The 23,022-nt window shown below is 44.6% G+C and overlaps 1 protein-coding gene across 1 annotated transcript; it reads left to right on the forward strand.

Annotated features, from left to right (window-relative positions):
- Positions 1 to 7,885: 7,885 nt before the first annotated feature.
- Positions 7,886 to 21,996, forward strand: prkaa2 (protein kinase, AMP-activated, alpha 2 catalytic subunit). The gene is made up of 11 exons (XM_041848853.2): positions 7,886 to 8,141; positions 9,348 to 9,489; positions 9,863 to 9,956; positions 10,215 to 10,359; positions 10,973 to 11,060; positions 11,156 to 11,380; positions 11,584 to 11,746; positions 11,891 to 12,073; positions 12,293 to 12,448; positions 19,370 to 19,496; positions 19,653 to 21,996. The coding sequence occupies exons 1-11, from the start codon at positions 8,042 to 8,044 to the stop codon at positions 19,913 to 19,915; spliced, it is 1,686 nt and encodes a 561-aa protein (XP_041704787.1). The 5' UTR covers positions 7,886 to 8,041; the 3' UTR covers positions 19,916 to 21,996.
- Positions 21,997 to 23,022: the final 1,026 nt, after the last annotated feature.

Consider the following 23,022-nt stretch of genomic DNA (forward strand, 5'->3'; position numbering starts at 1 on the left):
GCCTCCACCCAGTACCCTGCCCTGAACCTTAGTCGCTGTTACTAGTCGGCTACCACACAGGTCCTCTACCCTGCACCTTAGAGACTGCTGCTCTATGTACATAGAGTCATTAAACACTGGTCATTTTAATAATCTTTACATACTGTTTTACCCACTTAATATGTACAGTGCATTCGGAAAGTATTCAGACCCCTTCACTTTTTCCACATTTTGTTACGTTACAACCTTATTCTAAAATGGATTAAATACATTTTTTCCCTCATCAATCTACACACAATACCCAATAATGACAAAGCGAAAACAGTTTTTTAGACATTTTTGCAAATTTATATAAAATAGAAAAACAGAAATACCTTATCTACATAAGTATGCAGACTCTTGCTATGAGTCTCGAAATTGAGCTAAGGTGCATCCTGTTTCCATTGATCATCCTTGAGATGTTTCTACAACTTGATTGGAGTCGATCTGTGGTAAATTCAATTGATTGGACATGATTTGGAAAGGCACACACCTGTCTATATAAGGTCCCACAGTTGACAGTGCATGTCAGAGCAAAAACCAAGCCATGAGGTCGAAGGAATTGTCCGTAGAGCTACGAGACAGGATTGTGTTGAGGCAAGGATCTGCAGAAGGGTAAAGAAACATTTCTGCAGCATTGAAGGTCCCCAAGAACACAGTGGCCTCCATCATTCTTAAATGGAAGAAGTTTGGAACCACCAAGACTCTTCTTAGAGCTGGCCGCCCAGCCAAACTGAGCAATCGGGGGAGAAGGGCCTTGGTCAGGGAGGTGACCAAGAACCTGAAGGTCACTCTGACAGAATTCCAGAGTTCCTCTGTGGAGATGGGAGAACCTTCCAGAAGGACAACCATCTCTGCAGCACTCCACCAATCAGGCCTTTATGGTAGAGTGGCCAGACAGAAGCCACTCCTCAGTAAAAGGCACATGACAGCCCACTTGGAGTTTGCCAAAGGGCAGCTAAAGGATTCTCAGACCTGGAGAAACAAGATTCTCTGGTCTGATGAAACCAAGATTGAACGGTGAAGCATGGTGGTGGCAGCATCATGCTCTTGGGATGTTTTTCAGCGGCAGGGGCTTAGAGACTAGCCAGGATTGAGGGAAAGATGAACGGAACAAAGCACAGAGAGATCCTTGATGAAAACCTGCTCCAGAGCGCTCAGGACTTCAGACTGGGGCGAAGGTTCACCTTCCAACAGGACAACGACCCTAAGCACACAGCCAAGACAACGCAGGAGTGGGTTCGGGACAAGTCTCTGAATGTCCTTGAGTAGCCCAGCCAGAGCCCGGACTTGAACCCGATCGAACATCTCTGGAGAGACCTGAAAATGGCTGTGCAGCGACGTTCCCCATCCAACCTGACAGAGCTTGAGAGGATCTGCAGAGAAGAATGGGAAAAACTCCCCAAATACAGGTGTGCCAAGCTTGTAGAGTCATACCCAAGAAGACTCGAGGCTGTAATCGCTGCCAAAGGTGCTTCAACAAAGTACTGAATAAAGGGTCTGAAAACCTGGTTCAGTTTGCTTTCCAACAGACACTTGGAACAAATTCACCTTTCAGCAGGACAATAACCTAAAACACAAGCTCAAATATACACTGGAGTTGTTACCAAGACGACATTGAATGTTCCTGAGTGGCCTAGTTAAAGTTTTGACTTAAATCGGCTTGAAAATCTATGGCAAGACTTGAAAATGTCTGTCTAGCATTTGTCAACAACCAACTTGACAGAGCTTGACATTTTTTTACAAGAATAATGTGCAAATATTGTACAATCCAGGTGTACAAAGCTCTTAGAGACTTACCCAGAAAGAGTCTCAGCTGTAATCGCTGCTAAAGGTGATTCTAACATGTATTGAGTCAGGTAGGGCTGGGCAGTAGGCTATACCTTATTTTACGATATACCGGTATTGATGCACTGACCGTTTTGGGTTTTTACTTTACCTTCTATAATGGTATTTGAATTTTTGGTTTGTTAAATGTGATACGTTGTGTGTATCGTCCATTTTTATAGTTTACTCCGCAACTTGAGCCATCTCTCTCTCCCTCTCCATGCCGCTTTCCACACAGACCTAGCCCTGCCCCCTGTCACTCAAGGAGCGCATTTGTGGTTCCTCGACCACCAGACACTTGTGTTCAGTCTGCATGGTCAATATCACATGCAGCAATGTTGATGACAACGATGCTGTTTTCACTTTGCTTCTTAATATAAATGTAAATTAGATATTTCTGTATTTCATTTTCAATACATTTGCAAAACTGTCTAAAAACATGTTTTCACGTTGTCATTATATGGGTATTTTGTGTAGATGAGTGAGAAAAACAATATATTTAATCAATTTTGAATTCAGGCTGTAACACAACAAAATGTTGAATAAGTCAAGCGGTATGAATACTTCCGAATGCACTGTATTCTAGTCATGGCTCATCCTATATAACTACTGCTGTACACAACCTTTCTATTCATATACTGTCTATAATCTCTATACACATCATTATATCTATTCTGGACTCTGACATTGCTCATTCTGATATTTCTTAATTTCTTTCTTTTAACTTTTTGGATTATGTGTGTATTGTTACACTGCACGGTTGGAACTAGAAACACAAGCATTTCGCTGCACCTGCGATAACATCTGCGAATCTGTGTACGTGACCAATAAACTTTGATTTGATTTGTGTATGTTTGGAGCACCTCGCCTCCCTTCCATTGGAGTAACTTGCCTCCCGGACAATCCAATGCAAGTCAATAGTACCTACATTTGCATTTCCCAAATCATGTGCAAATCATCTGTAAGCACTTTCATTGATTTACACAGTCTTAAAAAAACAGTCTTTAGGATGATTTGGCGTAAAAATGAAAAGAGGGAACTTACATTAAAACCTCATCATAGTGAGGATATTAATAGTGAGATGTGCAATGCCATTTTGTTTCAATATTTCATTTATTTAATTCAAATACTAGAAGATACCTAGTCGAGCTTTCAAAAGTGAATTACAAAAAAAAATTACACAATTTTTCTTCTTCTTCAGTTATTTGGTTAACCCAATAACTGGGCAAAATGCCCCTTTTCAACAAAAAAAAGTATATTAAATAACAAAACATTTGTCAACTGCAGCCATTTATTTCCCTTCATAATTTGTTTGCCTAAACATGGCGATCATCCACATACCTAATTTTGCTTTTTTGTGCCAGCAATGTGCCAGCAAATACCCTAATGTAATTGCCAAGAGATCTGAACCTCTTGATGAGATTAGTAGTGTGGCTAACCTAGTCAAAAGTTCACATGGAGATAGTTAGAGGACACAACATTGGACAGTGGGGAGAACAAGTATTTGATACCCTGCCGATTTTGCAGGTTTTCCTACTTACAAAGCATGTAGAGGTCTGTAATTTTTTTATCATAGGTACACTTCAACTGTGAGAGACGGAATCTAAAAAAAATCCAGAAAATCACATTGTATGATTTTTAAGTAATGAATTAGCATTTTATTGCATGACATAAGTATTTGATCACCTACCAACCAGTAAGAATTCCGGCTCTCACAGACCTGTTAGTTTTTCTTTAAGAAGCCCTCCTGTTCTCCACTCATTACCTGTATTAACTGCAGCTGTTTGAACTTGTTACCTGTATAAAAGACACCTGTCCACACACTCAATCAAACAGACTCCAACCTCTCCACAATGGCCAAGACCAGAGAGCTGTGTAAGGACATCAGAGATAAAATTGTAGACCTGCACAAGGCTGGGATGGGCTACAGGACAATAGGCAAGCAGCTTGGTGAGAAGGCAACAACTGTTGGCGCAATTATTAGAAAATGGAAGAAGTTCAAGATGACGGTCAATCACCCTCGGTCTGGGGCTCCATGCAAGATCTCACCTCGTGGGGGCATCAATGATCATGAGGAAGGTGAGGGATCAGCCCAGAACTACACGGCAGGACCTGGTCAATGACCTGAAGAGAGCTGGGACCACAGTCTCAAAGAAAACCATTAGTAACACACTACGCTGTCATGGATTAAAATCCTGCAGCGCACGCAAGGTCCCCCTGCTCAAGCCAGCGCATGTCCAGGCCCGTCTGAAGTTTGCCAATGACCATCTGGATGATCCAGAGGAGGAATGGGAGAAGGTCATGTGGTCTGATGAGACAAAAATAGAGCTTTTTGGTCTAAACTCCACTCGCTTTGTTTGGAGGAAGAAAAAGAAGAGTACAACCCCAAGAACACCATCCCAACCGTGAAGCATGGAGGTGGAAACATCATTCTTTGGGGATGCTTTTCTGCAAAGGGGACAGGACGACTGCACTGTATTGAGGGGAGGATGGATGGGGCCATGTATCGCGAGATCTTGGCCAACAACCTCCTTCCCTCAGTAAGAGCATTGAAGATGGGTCGTGGTTGGGTCTTCCAGCATGACAACGACCCGAAACACACAGCCAGGGCAACTAAGGAGTGGCTCCGTAAGAAGCATCTCAAGGTCCTGGAGTGGTCTAGCCAGTCTCCAGACCTGAACCCAATAGAAAATCTTTGGAGGGAGCTGAAAGTCCGTATGGCCCAGCGACAGCCCCGAAACCTGAAGGATCTGGCGAAAGTCTGTATGGAGGAGTGGGCCAAAATCCCTGCTGCAGTGTGTGCAAACCTGGTCAAGACCTACAGGAAACGTATGATTTCTGTAATTGCAAACAAAGGTTTCTGTACCAAATATTAAGTTCTGCTTTTCTGATGTATCAAATAATTATGTCATGCAATAAAATGCAAATTAATTACTTAAAAATCATACAATGTGATTTTCTGAATTTTTGTTTTAGATTCCGTCTCTCACAGTTGAAGTGTACCTATGATAAAAATTACAGACCTCTACATGCTTTGTAAGTAGGAAAACCTGCAAAATCGGCAGTGTATCAAATACTTGTTCTCCCCACTGGATATGCCCCATTATGGCTTCTGCTAGAGCATGGGCAGCGCCATTGAGGCCATCTCCATTTTGAAGTAGTCAATTTTCTTCTACTACTTCTATGAGTTGTCAAACAAACTGAAAGGGTGCATACTGCCACCTGGAGTGTGTTGTTTGAACAGGTTTAAAGCCAAGGTTGCCAATTTACTGCCACCTGCAATTATGGAATATTTACTCACAAGTATAATACATTGGCTGAACCCTCCTGATGACCTGGATGGAATTATGTGTTCCTTCCTTAACCCATAGGAAGTCCCACCAAGTCGACTACTTCAAAATGGAGATGGCCTCATGGCGCTGCCCATGCTCTCACAGACGCCATGATGGGACAGATACGATGATGAAATATCTATCTAAGTCTATGGTGCCTATGACCAATAACCCATGAACCAACATATAGTTTGCCCTGTAGTGTACAAATTAAGTGGAATATACAAAGACAGACAAACAATGTGTCTGTCTTTGTATATTCCACTTAATTTGTGAACTACAGGGCAAACTATAGACAACACAACAGCCACATAACAAAGTAGGCCAAAATGTCTCCAACAACTAGTGTTGCTACACTACCCCCTTCTTCACTATCTCATGTCCTTCAGCACACCTCAATGACCTCAGTGTAGCACCATTTAACTTCTGACACCAATGTAGTGAATTTGGCGGTATACAGGCCCCTGACTGTCTCTTCTGTCCAACACCTTCTTAGCCATTATGTCCAAACCTCATGACGAGGTCTCTGGTGTTGTACTGTAAATGTATTGAAGCCAAAATAGATATTGTCTGTCTGTGTAGAGTTGAGAGTTCAGTTTAGAATAAGCCTATGTCTTTTTTCCGTCTGCATATTGAGAGTTTCATCGGTCGGTCTGTCTGTCTGGCTGTCGTCGACAGTTGAGTAGTGTTTTCTTCAGTCTGTTTGTGAGGCTCATAGACATTACACTAAGAGCAGTGATCCCAGGCATGAAAGTGTGTGACTGATCAACGCCAATGAGGCCAGGGGATCAACACTGAGCTCTGTCTGACATCTAGTGGTGGTGGAAATACTTAACTACAACCAGTAGAGGTATTCTCACCCATGCAGTCCTCGGTTCAGAAACAACCACTTTTCTCCAATCTGGACAGAGTACTGATTTTTTAATTTTCTCCCTGAGTTAATTGATTGGCCAGAGAGTCCACTCACCGGTGCCCCAGGTCTGAATCAGTCCCTGATTAGAGGGGAAGAAGAATGAAAAACAGCAGTAGTGTTTGGGATTGTGTCTCTCACCTATGTGAGACATTTACATTTACATTTTAGTCATTTAGCAGACGCTCTTATCCAGAGCGACTTACAGGAGCAATTAGGGTTAAGTGCCTTGCTCAAGAGCACATTTACGTCATTTAGCAGACGCTCTTATCCAGAGCGACTCACAAATTGGTGCATTCACCCTATAGCCAGTGGGATAACCACTTTACAATTTTTGGTGGGGGGGGGTAGAAGGATTACTTTATCCTATCCCAGGTGTTCCTTAAAGAGGTGGGGTTTCAAATGTCTCCGGAAGGTGGTGAGTGACTCCGCTGTCCTGGCGTCGTGAGGGAGCTTGTTCCACCATTGGGGTGCCAGAGCAGCGAACAGTTTTGACTGGGCTGAGCGGGAACTATGCTTCCGCAGAGGAAGGGGAGCCAGCAGGCCAGAGGTGGATGAACGCAATGCTCTCGTTTGGGTGTAGGGACTGATCAGAGCCCGAAGGTACAGAGGTGCCGTTCCCCTCACTGCTCCATAGGCAAGCACCATGGTCTTGTAACGGATGCGAGCTTCAACTGGAAGCCAGTGGAGTGTGCGGAGGAGGGGGGTGACGTGAGAGAACTTGGGAAGGTTGAACACCAGACGGGCTGCGTCATTCTGGATGAGTTGTAGGGGTTTAATAGCACAGGCAGGGAGGCCAGCCAACAGTGAGTTGCAGTAATCCAGACGGGAGATGACAAGTGCCTGGATTAGGACCTGTGCCGCTTCCTGTGTAAGGCAGGGTCGTACTCTCCGAATGTTGTAGAGCATGAACCTGCAGGAGCGGGTCACCGCCTTGATGTTAGCGGAGAACGACAGGGTGTTGTCCAGGGTCACGCCAAGGCTCTTCGCACTCTGGGAGGAGGACACAACGGAGTTGTCAACCGTGATGGCGAGATCATGGAACGGGCAGTCCTTCCCCGGGAGGAAGAGAGACATCCAGGGCACTAATAATACTGTAGTTGTGTAGTATATAGGCCATTATCTGTAATAACAGGTCACATTAATTTGCCTATATTAGGCCTAGAATCAATGACCTGTTCTGTAATAGATTTCTGACCCAATATATATTTTTAAGCCTACAGGCATAGTTTAGCCTACTGAACATACTGTAATCGCTGAGGTGATTGATGAGTGTGTTGCACGTTTTGGTTTTTGCCCTAGCACTACACAGCTGACTCAAATAATCAAAGCTTGATGATGAGTTGGTTATTTGAATCAGCTGTGTAGTGCTAGGGCAAAAACCAAAACTTGCACCCAGGGGGCCCTTACAAAAAAAGATTGCAGTGAGAGTGCAGTATAACTGCAGTTACAGTGCAGTATAACTGCAGTTCAACTGCAGTACACTGCAGTTATTCTGCAATGATTGCCTCCAAAATACCACAGTCTACTGCAGTTACTGCACTGTTACTGCAGTTTCAAAACTGCAATCTTTTTTTGCAAGGGGGGGCCCCAGGACCAAGTTTGGGAAACCCAGGGCTGCGTTCAATACGTGTTTATCTATCTGGGACGTTCAATTCAATGGAAACGGTGCTGTACTGAATGACCAGTTAAAAAACGGGGAGATGTTGAGGAACGCTGTCAGCATGGCCAGTGCCCTTTAAGGACGTCACTCATTGCTTCAAGCCACACCCACCAAACGGGAGCAAATGTACCTCAGTCTGTTCAAGAACGTTTTGGGGAAACGTGTCGTTCAGTACAAACCGTTCCGCAACGTAGCAAACGTTCAAGCGAACTGAACGCACAGGTCTAGTGTACGGCGGCCCCGCAGCCAGCGCGAGCCTACCGGAGCGGTTTAACGTTCTGAACGGTAAAGATGGCAGAACGACAGCAGAAACATGAAGGCGGCCGAGTGAAGATCGGACATTACCTCCTAGGAGACACTCTGGGCGTCGGCACCTTCGGCAAAGTAAAGAGTTAAGTCGCGAGCTTGTCAACAGTCATGTCGTGGGACATTTGTTGGTATTGATTGTAAAAAATAAATAATCATAGACTGTTTTCGAACACAAGTCAGCGGCGGGCTATTTAGATAGCTACGCAAAGTGCGTAGTTGTGGCTGCGTAGCTAGATTAACGTTGTCTCCGTTGATATGTAGAGAATGTGGTTTGGATTTGTTGAAAGGTGAATTCTTCCAGCAACAAATCTAGCTAGCCTGTCCACTCATTCTTATCAGTAATGATAGGCTATGTATGCATAATTAACTTCGACAACAATGATGGTGTAAAAACAAACAAGTCACACAATTGTATCGCCTGACCACCAGTGAATGTCGGAGGTTGACTTTGCTAGTGACAGTTGACCTTTAAACTTGCCTTATATGGCTATGGAAAGGACATTTTAAAATGAAAATAAACCGTAACGTTATAGCTTAATAGTGCTCATCATCACCAGTGTTCCTCAATCATGTAAACCATACCAAGGCATGGACAGAATGAGAATCTAAAACGCCTCGTCAAGTTTCCTATTTTCTAGCAGTCTCAACGTGACCTTGTAGAATTCAGACCACCCTACTCCTCCTCTCACCCCCTGCACTGCAGGAGGTGTGTTTGATTTGAGACATGAGTGTGAGTGTGTAACCAGCAAGTAGCCAACAAAAACAGGGTTGCTACATTGTAGCAGACAGACAATGTTGCTGAATTGTTAGACTGACTAACCATGTGGCGACAGAGTACAGACCGACTTGATACGATTTTGAAACTATCTGACAGACGCACTTGATTTATTCAGCCTGTAATCTGTGTGTATGGCTTTAGGCTTACTGTAATTTGTGTGTTGTGTTTTCCCTGTTTACCAGTTTATGTACGTTACTTACTGTTGTGAATAGATAGATATAGCTAGTTGACTACTGTGAAACAGCTAGGGTTCTGTTCTTTTATCAGGTAATTAATGTTTAGCTGAGAGTAGCATACACATCACACATTCCCCTATCTCCTACCACAGTGTGGTTTGTGTCACCTTGGCAACAGAGGAAAAGACTAAACCATTTTTAATATTTGACCCATCAGCACAAATTGTGCCTTATAGCCTACATTGTAGCAGTTGAACACAATAAGTATATATATATATATATTGGGACAAATTATGGATATTCCAGTTGGTTCGTGTGTGTGTGTGTGTTGTAGTTGGAGAGCACCAGTTGACAGGTCATAAGGTGGCAGTGAAGATCCTGAACAGACAGAAGATCAGGAGTCTGGACGTGGTGGGCAAGATCAAACGAGAGATACAGAACCTCAAACTCTTCAGACACCCTCACATCATCAAACTGTGAGGATAACACACACAAACACAGACTGTGTTTGTTTACTACGGGCCTAAGGAGTACCCCCTCTCTCCCCCACACATATACCCGCACACACATGCACTCAGTGTTTGTTTACTTCGGGCCTAAGGAGTACCCCCTCTCTCTCTCCCACACACACCAATTCCGGTTAGAAGAAATCTCTAGTTAAGAAGATAGAAGTTTATAATTCCTGCTTGGGTAAATCCCTTCTCAGGTTTCTAGTCTCTCGCTCGCTCGCTCTGTCTCGCTCTCTCTATCTCTCTCTCCGTGTTATTTTTAGGTTTAGGCCACATTGACATTGTGAGCTATGGCAGACGTGTTGGCTTCTGTAAGGTGTGTGTGTGTGTGTGTGTGTAGGTACCAGGTGATCAGTACTCCTACAGACTTCTTCATGGTGATGGAGTATGTATCAGGAGGAGAGCTGTTTGACTACATCTGCAAACATGGACGGGTGAGACATACCTCTGACTGTCAGTTTGTCTGTCTCTGACTGAAAGGCTGACTGACTGAAAGACTGACTGTCTGAATGGCTATCTGTCTCTGACTGACTTACTGACTGAATGGCTGACTGACTATCTGGTTGATTGATTGATTAATATAGACACAGGCCATTTTATGGTGACATTTTTCATAGTGAAAGCATGTAGTCACATTAGAAAATAATAATCTCCTAACCTCTTAATCTGTACCTCGTATTGTGTGTGTGTAGGTAGAAGACAAAGAGGCTCGTCGGTTGTTCCAGCAGATCATCTCAGGGGTAGACTACTGCCACAGACACATGGTGGTGCACAGAGACCTCAAACCTGAGAATGTCCTGCTGGACCATTCCAAGAACGCCAAAATAGCTGACTTTGGTACACTACACACACATGCACGATAGAGCACACACACACACACACACGCATGCAGAGAAATAACAAATTGAGTTGTCCACACAGCCATAACCACTATATCAGCAGTAGCAAAAGTCAAACCAAACCACTTCTCTTTTAGAATATACCGACACCTTTTACTGGACACTGACAAGGGGTTTGGCCGGATGTGTATGGGGGGGGCTGTCTATCGGATATCCACTTGAGGGAGCCTTGTCAGACACTGTGTCACCTGATTAGAGAGAGACAGCGGGAGACTGGGAGAGAGACAGCAGGAGACAGAGTGAGGAGAGAGTGAGAGACAGAGAGAGTGAGAGACAGAGGGAGCGAGAGAGACAGAGGGAGCGAGAGAGGGAGCGAGAGTGGGTGAGGGAGGGAGGCAGAGTGGGTGAGGGAGGGAGGCAGAGTGGGTGAGGGAGGGAGGCAGAGTGGGTGAGGGAGGGAGGGAGAGTGGGTGGGTGAGGGAGGGAGAGAGAGAGAGGTGGGGAGAGGGAAGATAGAATATAGTAACTTGTGTTTGTTTGGACAGTGATAAGGTTAGTTAAGGTTGGAATTTGAAGATAATGTTTTAAAAATGATTTGCTCTGGTCAACAGGGTTGTCAAACATGATGTCAGACGGGGAGTTCCTGAGGACCAGCTGTGGATCTCCCAACTACGCTGCTCCTGAAGTCATCTCCGGAAGGTGTGTGTGCGTGTTTAGGCTGTATGCAGATCCTAAGGTTGATACTGTAGGCGGCATGTTGTGGTGTGATCGTGTATTATTTGCTTTGTGTACAGGTTATATGCTGGTCCTGAGGTGGATATATGGAGCTGTGGGGTGATCCTATATGCGTTGCTGTGTGGGACTCTACCCTTTGATGACGAACACGTTCCCACACTGTTTAAGAAGATCAGAGGGGGCGTGTTCTATATGCCAGAATACCTCACTCGCCCCGTCGCTTCCCTGCTGCTGCTCATGCTGCAGGTTGACCCGCTGAAGAGAGCTACCATTAAAGACATTAGGTAACCCCTGACCTCTAAACTTCCCTACTGATGATGATGCTCATGTTTTTAATGTGATTAATAGAACTGGCAAACCTAGTCTAAAGCTTGTTTGTGGTGGTTGAAGGTTGGTCCAGAGCAAAAGAATAGAAGAATCATGGATAGTAACTGTTACTTTGAGTGTGTGTGCGTGCGTGCGTTCACACGTGTGTGTGTATGTGTAGGGAACATGAGTGGTTTAAGCAGGACCTGCCAGGCTACCTGTTTCCTGAGGACCCTTCCTATGACTCCACCGTTCTGGACGAGGAGGCCGTCAGAGAGGTGTGTGACAAGTTTGAGAGCACCGAGTCTGAGGTGATGTCCAGCCTGTACAGTGGAGACCCCCAGGTATGCACGCAACACAGGCATGTGCACACACACACACACACACACACACACACGCTTAGTCATACAGTACGTAGACAAACACACTTACCCTCTCTCTCTCTTCTCTCACGATCTCTCTTACTCTCTCCTTCCGTCTCTTTCCAGGACCAGCTAGCGGTAGCGTACCATCTGATCATAGATAACCGACGCATCATGACCCAGGCCAGTGAGTTCTACCTGGCCTCCAGCCCTCCCCAGAGCTCCTTCATGGAGGATGGCATGCCACTGCCCCCCGGGGTCAAACCACACCCAGAGAGGATGCCCCCCCTGCTGGTAGACAGCCCCAAGGCAAGGATCTCTACCTGGTTCTATTCTATGTATTATGTTTACAGAAATCAGATACAATATCTCTGAAGTGTAAACACTTGATAACGTGCTTCTTCCATGATACCAGTGTTGCAAATGCAACATTGGCAGTATAGTTTTGCATGAAGTCTTCTTGTCCTCATGTATTTATGACTGCTTGTTAGGGATAATAAATATTCTCTCCTCGCTCTCTGTCTGCAGGCTCGCTGCCCGCTGGATGCCCTGAACACCACCAGAGCCAAACCCTTGGCAGTGAAGAAAGCCAAGTGGCATCTGGGCATCAGGAGTCAGAGCAGACCCTATGACATCATGGCTGAGGTCTACAGGGCTATGAGACAGCTACAGTATGACTGGAAGGTGAGGCTGTGTGTGATAGTGTATTCAGACGCCTTGACTTTTTCCACATCTTGTTACGTTACAGCTTTATTCTAAAATTGATTAAATAAAGAAAAATTATCATCAATCTACACACAATACCCCATAATGGAAATGTATAATATAAAATAAAAAAGATACCTTATTTACATAAGTATTTACACCCTTTGCTATGACACTCGAAATTGAGTTCAGGTGCATCCTGTTTCCATTGAGTCCACCTGTGGTAAATTCAATTGATTGGACATGATTAGGAAAGGCACACACCTGTCTATATAAGGTCCCACAGTTGACAGTGCATGTCAGAGCAAAAACCAAGCCATGAGGTCGAAGGTTGTCCGTGGAGCTCCGAGACAGGATTGTGTCGAAGCACAGATCTGGGGAAGGGTATCAAAATATTTCTGCAGTATTGAAGGTCCCCAAGAACACCGTGGCCTCCATCATTCTTAAATGGAAGAAGTTTGGAACCACCAAGACTCTTCCTAGAGCTGGCAGCCCAGCCAAACTGAGCAATCAGGGGAGAAGGGCCTTGGTCAGGGAGGTGACCAAGAACCCAATGGTCACTCTGACAGAGCTCCAGAGTTCCTCTGTGGAGATGCGAGAACCTTCCAGAAGGACAACCATCTCTGCAGCACTCCACCAATCAGGCCTTTATGGTAGAGTGGCCAGACGGAAGCCACTCCTCAGTAAAAGGCACATGACCGCCCGCTTGGAGTTTGCCAAAAGGCACCTAAAGGACTCTGACCATGAGAAACAAGATTCTCTGCTCTGATGAAACCAAGATTGAACTCTTTGGCCTGAATGCCAAGCGTCAAGTCTGGAGGAAACCAGGCACCGCTCATCACCTGGCCAATACCATCCCTACGATGAAGCATGGTGGTGGCAGTATCATGCTCTGGGGATGTTTTTCAGCAGCAGGGACTGGGAGACTAGTAAGGATCGAGGGGAAAGTTGAATGGAGCAAAGTACAGAGAGATCCTTGATGAAAACCTGCTCCAGAGCGCTCAGGACCTCAGACTGGGGCGAAGGTTCACCTTCCAACAGGACAACGACCCTAAGCACACAACCAAGACAACGTAGGAGTGGCTTCGGGACAAGTCTCAATGTCCTTGAGTGGCCCAGCCAGAGCCCGGACTTCAACCCGATCGAACATCTCTGGAGAGACCTGAAAATAGCTGTACAGCGACGCACCCCATCCAATCTGACAGAGCTTGAGAGGATCTGCAGAGAAGAATGGGAGAAACTCCCCAAATACAGGTGTGCCAAGCTTGTAGCGTCATACCCAAGAAGACTTGAGGCTGTAATTGCTGCCAAAGATGCTTCAACAAAGTACTGAGTAAAGGGTCTGAATACTTATGTAAATGTAATATCAGTTTTTCTTATTTGTAATACATTTGCAAAAATTTCAAAAAACCTGTTTTTGCTTTGTCATTATCGGGTATTGTGTGTAGATTGATGAGGGAGAAAATATATTTAATACATTTAAGAATAAGGCTGTAACGTATCAAAATGTGGAAAAAGTCAAGGGGTCTGAATACTTTCATTACATTTACATTTTAGTCATTTAGCAGACGCTCTTATCCCGAATGCACTGTGTGTGTGTGTGTGTGTTTTATTTTTATACATACATACATACATACATACATACATACATACATACATACAGTTGAAGTCGGAAGTTTACATACACTTAGGTTGGAGTCATTAAAACTCGTTTTTCAACCACTCCACAAATGTCTTGTTAACAAACTATAGTTTTGGCAAGTCGGTTAGGACATCTACTTTGTGCATGGCTTTAGAAGCTTCTGATAGGCTAATTGTATTTCAAGGCCTACCTTCAAACTCAGTGCCTCTTTGCTTGACATAATGGGAAAATCAAAAGAAATCAGCCAAGACCCCAGAAAAAGAATTTTAGACCTCCACAAGTCTGGTTCATCCTTGGGACCAATTTCCAAACGCCTGAAGGTACCACATTCAGCTGTACAAACAATAGTACGCAAGTCTAAACACCATGGGACCACGCAGCCGTCATACCGCTCAGGAAGGAGACGCATTCTGTCTCCTAGAGATGAATGTACTTTGGTGCGAAAAGTGCAAATCAATCCCAGAACAACAGCAAAGGACCTTATGAAGATGTTGAGGAAACAGGTACAAAAGTATCTACATTGGGGAGAACAAGTATTTGATACACTGCCGATTTTGCAGGTTTTCCTGCTTACAAAGCATGTAGAGGTCTGTAATTTTTATCATAGGTACACTTCAACTGTGAGAGACGGAATCTAAAACAAAAATCCAGAAAATCACATTGTATGATTTTAAAGTAATTAATTTGCATTTTATTGCATGACATAAGTATTTGATACATCAGAAAAGCAGAACTTAATATTTGGTACAGAAACCTTTGTTTGCAATTACAGAGATCATACGTTTCCTGTAGGTCTTGACCAGGTTTGCACACACTGCAGCAGGGATTTTGGCCCACTCCTCCATACAGACCTTCTCCAGATCCTTCAGGTTTCGGGGCTGTCGCTGGGCAATACGGACTTTCAGCTCCCTCCAAAGATGTTCTATTGGGTTCAGGTCTGAAGACTGTCTAGGCCACTCCAGGACCTTGAGATGCTTCTTACGGAGCCACTCCTTAGTTGCACTGGCTGTGTGTTTCGGGTCGTTGTCATGCTGGAAGACCCAGACACGACCCATCTTCAATGCTCTTACTGAGGGAAGGAGGTTGTTGGCCAAGATCTCGCGATACATGGCCCCATCCATCCTCCCCTCAATACGGTGTCCCCTTTGCAGAAAAGCATCCCCAAAGAATGATGTTTGCACCTCCATGCTTCACGGTTGGGATGGTGTTCTTGGGGTTGTACTCATCCTTCTTCTTCCTCCAAACACGGCGTGTGGAGTTTAGACCAAAAAGCTCTATTTTTGTCTCATCAGACCACATGACCTTCTCCCATTCCTCCTCTGGATCATCCAGATGGTCATTGGCAAACTTCAGACGGGCCTGGACATGCGCTGGCTTGAGCAGGGGGACCTTGCGTGCGCTGCAGGATTTTAATCCATGAAGGCATAGTGTGTTACTAATGGTTTTCTTTGAGACTGTGGTCCCAGCTCTCTTCAGGTCATTGACCAGGTCCTGCCGTGTAGTTCTGGGCTGATCCCTCACCTTCCTCATGATCATTGATGCCCCACGAGGTGAGATCTTGCATGGAGCCCCAGACCGAGGGTGATTGACCGTCATCTTGAACTTCTTCCATTTTCTAATAATTGCGCCAACAGTTGTTGCCTTCTCACCAAGCTGCTTGCCTATTGTCCTGTAGCCCATCCCAGCCTTGTGCAAGTCTACAATTTTATCCCTGATGTCCTTACACAGCTCTCTGGTCTTGGCCATTGTGGAGAGGTTGGAGTCTGTTTGATTGAGTGTGTGGACAGGTGTCTTTTATACAGGTAACGAGTTCAAACAGGTGCAGTTAATGCAGGTAATGAGTGGAGAACAGGAGGGCTTCTTAAAGAAAAACTAACAGGTCTGTGAGAGCTGGAATTCTTACATTTTTATTCATTTAGCAGACGCTCTTATCCAGAGCGACTTACAGTTAGTGAATACATATATTTTTTTTATACTGGCCCCCCGTGGGAATCGAACCCACAACCCTGGCGTTACAAACGCCATGCTCTATCAACTGAGCTACATCCCTGCCGGCCATTCCCTCCCCTACCCTGGACGACGCTGGGCCAATTGTGCGCCGCCCATGAGTCTCCCGGTCGCGGCCGGCTGCGACAGAGCCTGGTTTCGAACCAGGATCTCTAGTGGCACAGTTAGCACTGCGATGCAGTGCCTTAGACCACTGCGCCACTCAGGAGATAGTTCTTACTGGTTGGTAGGTGATCAAATACTTATGTCATGCAATAAAATGCTTTGGGGATGCTTTTCTGCAAAGGGGATACCGTATTGAGGGGAGGATGGATGGGGCCATGTATCGCGAGATCTTGGCCAACAACCTCCTTCCCTCAGTAAGAGCATTGAAGATGGGTCATGTCTGGGTCTTCCAGCATGACAACGACCCGAAACACACAGCCAGTGCAACTAAGGAGTGGCTCCGTAAGAAGCATCTCAAGGTCCTGGAGTGGCCTAGACAGTCTTCAGACCTGAACCCAATAGAACATCTTTGGAGGGAGCTGAAAGTCCGTATTGCCCAGCGACAGCCCCGAAACCTGAAGGATCTGGAGAAGGTCTGTATGGAGGAGTGGGCCAAAATCCCTGCTGCAGTGTGTGCAAACCTGGTCAAGACCTACAGGAAACGTATGATCTCTGTAATTGCAAACAAAGGTTTCTGTACCAAATATTAAGTTCTGCTTTTCTGATGTATCAAATACTTATGTCATGCAATAAAATGCAAATTAATTACTTAAAAATCATACAATGTGATTTTCTGGATTTTTGTTTTAGATTCCGTCTCTCACAGTTGAAGTGTACCTATGATAAAAAATTACAGACCTCTACATGCTTTGTAAGCAGGAAACACTGCCGATTTTGCAGGTTATCAAATACTTGTTCTCCCCACTGTATATCCACAGTAAAACGAGTCCTATATTGACATATCCTGAAAGGCCGCTCAGCAAAGAAGAAGCCACTGCTCCAAAACCGCCATAAAAAAGCCAGAGTACGGTTTGCAACTGCACATGGGGACAAAGATCATACTTTTTGGAGAAATGTCCTCTGGTCTGATGAAACAATAATAGAACTGTTTGGCCATAACAACCATCGTTATGTTTGGAGGAAAAAGGGGGGACCTTGCAAGCCGAAGAACACCATCCCAACCGTGAAGCATGGGGGTGGCAGCATCATGCTGTGGGGGTGCTTTACTGCAGGAGGGACTGGTGCACTTCACAAAATAGATGGTATCATGAGGAAGGAAATTATGTGGATATATTGAAGCAACATCTCAAGACATCCGTCAGGAAGTTAAAGCTTGGTCGCAAATTGGTCTTCCAAATGGACAACAACCCCAAGCATACTTCCAAAGTTGTGGCAAAATGGTTTAAGAACAACAAAGTCAAGGTATTGGAGTGGCCATCACAAAGCCCTGACCTCAATCCTATAGAAAATGTGTGGGCAGAACTGAAAAAGCGTGTGCGAGCAAGGGGCCTACAAACCTGACTCAGTTACACCAGCTCTGTCAGGAGGAATGGGCCAAAATTCACCCAATTTATTGTGGGCAGCTTGTGGAAGGCTACCCAAAACTTTTGACCCAAGTTAAACAATTTAAAGGCAATGCTACCAAATACTAATTGAGTGTATGTAAACTTCTGACCCACTGGGAATGTGATGAAAGAAATAAAAGCTGAAATAAATCATTCTCTCTACTATTATTCTGACATTTCACATTCTTAAAATAAAGTGGTGATCCTAACTGACCTAAATACTTTTTTTACTAGGATTAAATGTCAGGAATCGTGAAAAACTGAGTTTAAATGTATTTGGCTAAGGTGTATGTAAACTTCCGACTTCAACTATACATACATACATACATACATACATACATACATACACTACTGTTCAAAAGTTTGGGGTCACTTAGAAATGTCCTTGTTTTCGAAAGAAAAGCAATTTTTTTGTCCATTTTTTAAAATAACATCAAATTGATCAGAAACAGACGCCTCACAGGTCCTCAACTGGCAGCTTCATTAAATAGTACCCACAAAACACCAGTCTCAACGTCAACATTGAAGAGGCGACTCTGGGATGCTGACCTTCTAGGCAGAGTTGCAAAGAAAAAGCCATATCTCAGACTGGCCAATACATTTAAAAGATGGGCAGTCTGAGATATGGCTTTTTCTTTGCAACTCTGCCTAGAAGGTCAGCATCCCGGAGTCAACTCTTCACTGTTGACGTTGAGACTGGTGTTTTGTGGGTACTATTTAATTAAGCTGCCAGTTGAGGACCTGTGAGGCGTCTGTTTCTCAAACTAGACACTCTAATGTATTTGTCCTCTTGCTCACTTGTGCACCGGGGCCTCCCACTCCTCTTTCTATTCTGGTTAGAGCCAGTTTGCGCTGTTCTGTGAAGGGAGTAGTACACAGCTTGTACGAGATCTTCATTTTCTTGGCAATTTCATGCATGGAATAGCCTTCATTTCTCAGAACAAGAATAGACTGAAGGCCAGTTTTTTTATTGCTTCTTTAATCAGCACAACAGTTTTCAGCTGTGCTAACATAATTGCAAAAGGGTTTTCTAATGATCAATTAGCCTTTTTAAAATGATAAACTTGGATTAGCAAACACAACGTGCCATTGGAACACAGGACTGATGGTTGCTTATAATGGGCCTATGTAGATATTCCATTAAAAATCAGCTGATTCCAGCTACAATAGCCATTTACAACATTAACAGTGTCTATACCGTATTTCTGATACATTTGATGTTATTTTAATGGACAAAAAAATTGCTTTTCTTTCGAAAATGAGAATTTCTAATATCTCACTGTACATGTTAAGGTGTGTGTATACATGTTAAAGCTGCAGTATGTAATATTCTAGGTGACCCGACCAAATTCACATAAAAATTATAGATCTGTCATTCTCATTGAAAGAAAGTCTAAGAAGCGGTATATCTGTTCTATGTGCGCTATTTCTATGCTTCCCGTTCTTAAATTTCGTTTTTTTTGCCTTTTATACTTTCAGTTTTGTACACAGTCTTCAAAAAGCTGAAAATACAATAGTCTTGGTTATTGAAAATATATTTCACAGCGGTTTAGATGGTACAATGATTCTGTACACTATACATTGTTTGTTTTGTAATATAAACAGAAATTAGGTGAACTATTAGAATTTTAGCAACCAGAAAATGGCGGAACGATTTCTGCATATTGCACCTTTTGTGTGTGTGTGTTATGTTATGTTTAGGTGGTGAACCCGTACCACCTGCGTGTTCGGAGGAAGAACCCAGTAACAGGCAACCTGGTGAAGATGAGTCTCCAGCTGTACCAAGTAGACAACAGATCCTACCTGCTGGACTTCAAAAGCATCGACGGTACGCCTGCTACACAACATATTTATAATAGCAAACTGACTTTTGATATCTGGTTAATTCTGAAAACAGAATTTAGAGTTTCCTCTTTTTACAATGTATTACTGACTGCAGAAGATGAGTAATGACAAAAACAAACACTAATCTCTCCTCCCCCAGATGACATCATGGACGCAGTAGGGTTTAAGTCGGGCTCTTCCACCCCCCAGAGGTCAGGCTCCACTGCAGGGCTCCACAGACCCAGACTCAGTGTGGACTCAGCCTGTCCTGCCGTGGATCTCCCCAAGCTCAGCTCCTCTCTGCCTGGGTCGCTGTGCTCCAGCGCTGCCCTCCTCACCTCCACCCCCACCCCGCGCCAGGGCAGCCACACCATGGACTTCTTTGAGATGTGTGCCAGTCTCATCACCACACTGGCCCGCTAGAGAGGGTTAACCCCGCTGGATAACTAGGGGCCTGGAGTGTTTCCTGGTCAATGTCATATAGTCAGGAAAACTCCAGGTCCTACCTGCATAACCTCTGAAACAGAACCCTGCACTGAGCCTATTTAGACAGTTTTATATCGGTGCGATCCTGACCTAATTCTCAAAGTACTGCAGAACACTGACCACTGCAGGGCAGACATGCCTCTAACCACAGATCTAAGGTCAGTTTTTAGGGAGAGTTGTTACCTCCTGGTGTTGTAGGTTTGAGCTGTGCAAGGTCCTAGATCTCTGGTTAGGCTTCCTGTCTGTCTAGAGCAGGGGTGGGCAACTTTGATGGGGGTAGGGGCCACAAAAAATCTGAACTCATCATTAGGGGTTGCGGTGGCTCACGGTTCTGCTTACCCACATCCATACACACACATGCAGTCAGCGTTTTGGGGGCCCTAAGTAAAATTAAGCGATTTAAAAACATTTTAGTGGTCCCTCCTCTTGACAGTGGAGGAAAATGTGAAGTTTTAGAGTTAATTTACTGGAAGTTGAGACCCAGACTGGGTAAAAAATAAAATGTGGAGAGGGGGGGGGGATTGATCTGCAGGCCTACAAAAGGGGCCATGCGGCCCGCGGGCCACTAGTTGCCCATCCCTGGTCTAGAGGCAGCCAGTCTGGCCGTGGGAAAGGTTAGAGGTTAGGTCTCACTTGCTGAGGCAAGGTCACGTTAAGTCAAATCTACTGTAGTTCCCATATGCCGCGTTCACGTGCTAGTCGGAACTAGGAAACTGACATTTCTAGCTTGCGAACTAGTTGTAGTTATGCACGTGCAGTGTTCAACCGGTTAGCAAGTCGGACATTTCAGAGTTTCCTACTTCTGACTAGCATGTGAATGCGGCAATAGACTGTTTGTTTATAGACAGGCGACGCCTCCCAGACTACACAACCTCCAATCAGCTCCAGAATAGCCATCACTGTAGCACAAACACTGAGCATTTTATATATGGTTTTATATGGTTTTTGTAACGACACAGATTTTGTTATCCATATGTATCACATATATTTCTATTACTATCACTTTGAGTAGTGGAGTAGCTGTTGATTGAAATGAAGTTAAAGAGGATTGTTATTATTTAGATATCAGATTGTTATTTATTTTAAAGAGATGTGTGTGGTACTGAATATTGAGTATTAAAGCACTGCTGATGTTTGAGAATTCTATACTGACTGAAGAGATTTTAGGCGATGAGAGGTCATAGAGAGAGGAGGCTAACTGACTGGCAATATTGTTCTGTGGATTAGTTAGCAACTGACGGAGGAGGAGGAAGTGTATCTGTACCAAACCTTTCTCCAGGTGCCTTAAAAACACAAACGTTGTTTCTAGCTTGTTGGCTGTTTTGTTTGCAGAAACTGAATGGCAAGCGGACTGTTTCTTTGTGTGTGTACACTCCTGTGTGTAGAGGAGAGGACTGACATACAAACAGGAGCTTGCCAGGGATTGGTCAGGAGAAGAAATACAGTGCTGTAGTTTATGTGCCAATGAGATTTGAGATCTGACTAATATAACTAAAGGAGGACAGCGAATAGATATGAGAGAACACTGGAACAAATCTCCCTTTACCATTTTGTCAAATGGTTTACAGTATATAGTCTTCTGGACTCCTGTCCGTGTCTCTTGTTTTGCTGGAGCCAGTGAGGGCTGGGCTCTTGCTGATCTGATGCATGCTTGTGTGTGTGTGTTTCTCTGGTCTGTTCTGGTACAATGATGGTGATCTGTTCTGTGTTCGGTTCGTTACTAAATGTAGAATCATTTGACTCTCTCTTTCCCTCGCTCCCTCGAGTCATTGGTTTGTTGTGTGTATTTGCAGTAGCGTGTGTTTCACTGAGGGAATTGTAGTCCTCCTCTGTTGGGCCAGTTAAAGAGAGGTTTGAGCCACAAAGAGAGAAGACACTAAACCTCCTTTCCTTCTGTTTCTTTGTTTCCTTATTTGTTTATTTGTCATTTGTCCTGTGCAGTAGTTCTGTCATCACATCTCTATTCTGAGAGCGTTGTCTGTTTTATCTGTGTATGACACTATACATGCAATACGGTACCCACGTGTGTGTGTATATACTCACCGGATGGTTTATTAGGTACACCCATCTAGTACCGATCTGACCCCCCCTTTGCCCCCAGAACAGCCTGAATTCTTCAGGGGATTCTACAAGGTGTCAGTAACGTTCCACAGGGATGTTCGTCCATGCTGACGTGATGGCATCACGCAGTTGTTGCAGATTGGACAGCAGTACATTCATGCTGTGAACAGCCCATTCCATCTCATCCCAAAGATGCTCTATTGGGTTGATGTCTGGGGACTGAGCAGGCCACTCAAGTAAACTGAACTCGCTGTCATGTTCCAGGCGATGTTTTTCCACTCATTTTTACATTTTAGTCATTTAGCAGACGCTCTTATCCAGAGCGACTTACAGTTAGTGAGTGCAGACATACTGGCCCCCCGTGGGAATCGAACCCACAACCCTGGCGTTGCAAACGCCATGCTCTACCAACTGAGCTACATCCCTGCCGGCCATTCCCTCCCCATACCCTGGACGACGCTGGACCAATTGTGCACCGCCCCATGGGTCTCCCGGTCGCGGCCGGCTACGACAGAGCCTGGATTCGAACCAGGATCTCTAGTGGCACAGCTAGCTGTTTGTGGCCCGCCTGTTAGCTTGCACGATTCTTGCCATTCTCCTTCGACCTCTCATCAACGAGCTGTTTTCGCCCACAGGACTGCTGCTGAGTGGATGTTATTTGTTTGTCGCACCATTCTTGGTAAACATTAGACACTGTCGTGCGTGAAAAGCCCAGGAGGGCGGGCGTTTCTGAGATACTAGACCCGGCGCGTGGCACCGACGATCATACCACGCTCAGTCACTTGTTTTGTCTATTCTAACGTTCCAATTGAACAGTAACTGGATGCCTGTCTGCCGGCTTTATATAACAAGCCACGGCCATGTGACTCACTGTCTGTAGGAGCGATCCATTTATGTTAACTGGGTGGTGTACCTAATAAACGGGCATATCCCATATTTGATATAAATTATACATACTGAGTGTACAAAACATTAGATGATAG

The sequence above is a fragment of the Coregonus clupeaformis genome, chromosome 26, assembly GCF_020615455.1.
Source record: "Coregonus clupeaformis isolate EN_2021a chromosome 26, ASM2061545v1, whole genome shotgun sequence".
NCBI lineage: Eukaryota > Metazoa > Chordata > Actinopteri > Salmoniformes > Salmonidae > Coregonus > Coregonus clupeaformis.

Bases quoted from the DNA above. Each gene is read 5' to 3' on its own strand.
- prkaa2 (XM_041848853.2), top strand. From the start codon at position 8,042: ATGGCAGAACGACAGCAGAAACATGAAGGCGGCCGAGTGAAGATCGGA. The intron at 11,061-11,155 runs GTGTGTGTGCGT...CTTTGTGTACAG, and splicing joins CCTGAAGTCATCTCCGGAAG to GTTATATGCTGGTCCTGAGG. The intron at 12,449-19,369 runs GTGAGGCTGTGT...TGTTATGTTTAG, and splicing joins AGCTACAGTATGACTGGAAG to GTGGTGAACCCGTACCACCT.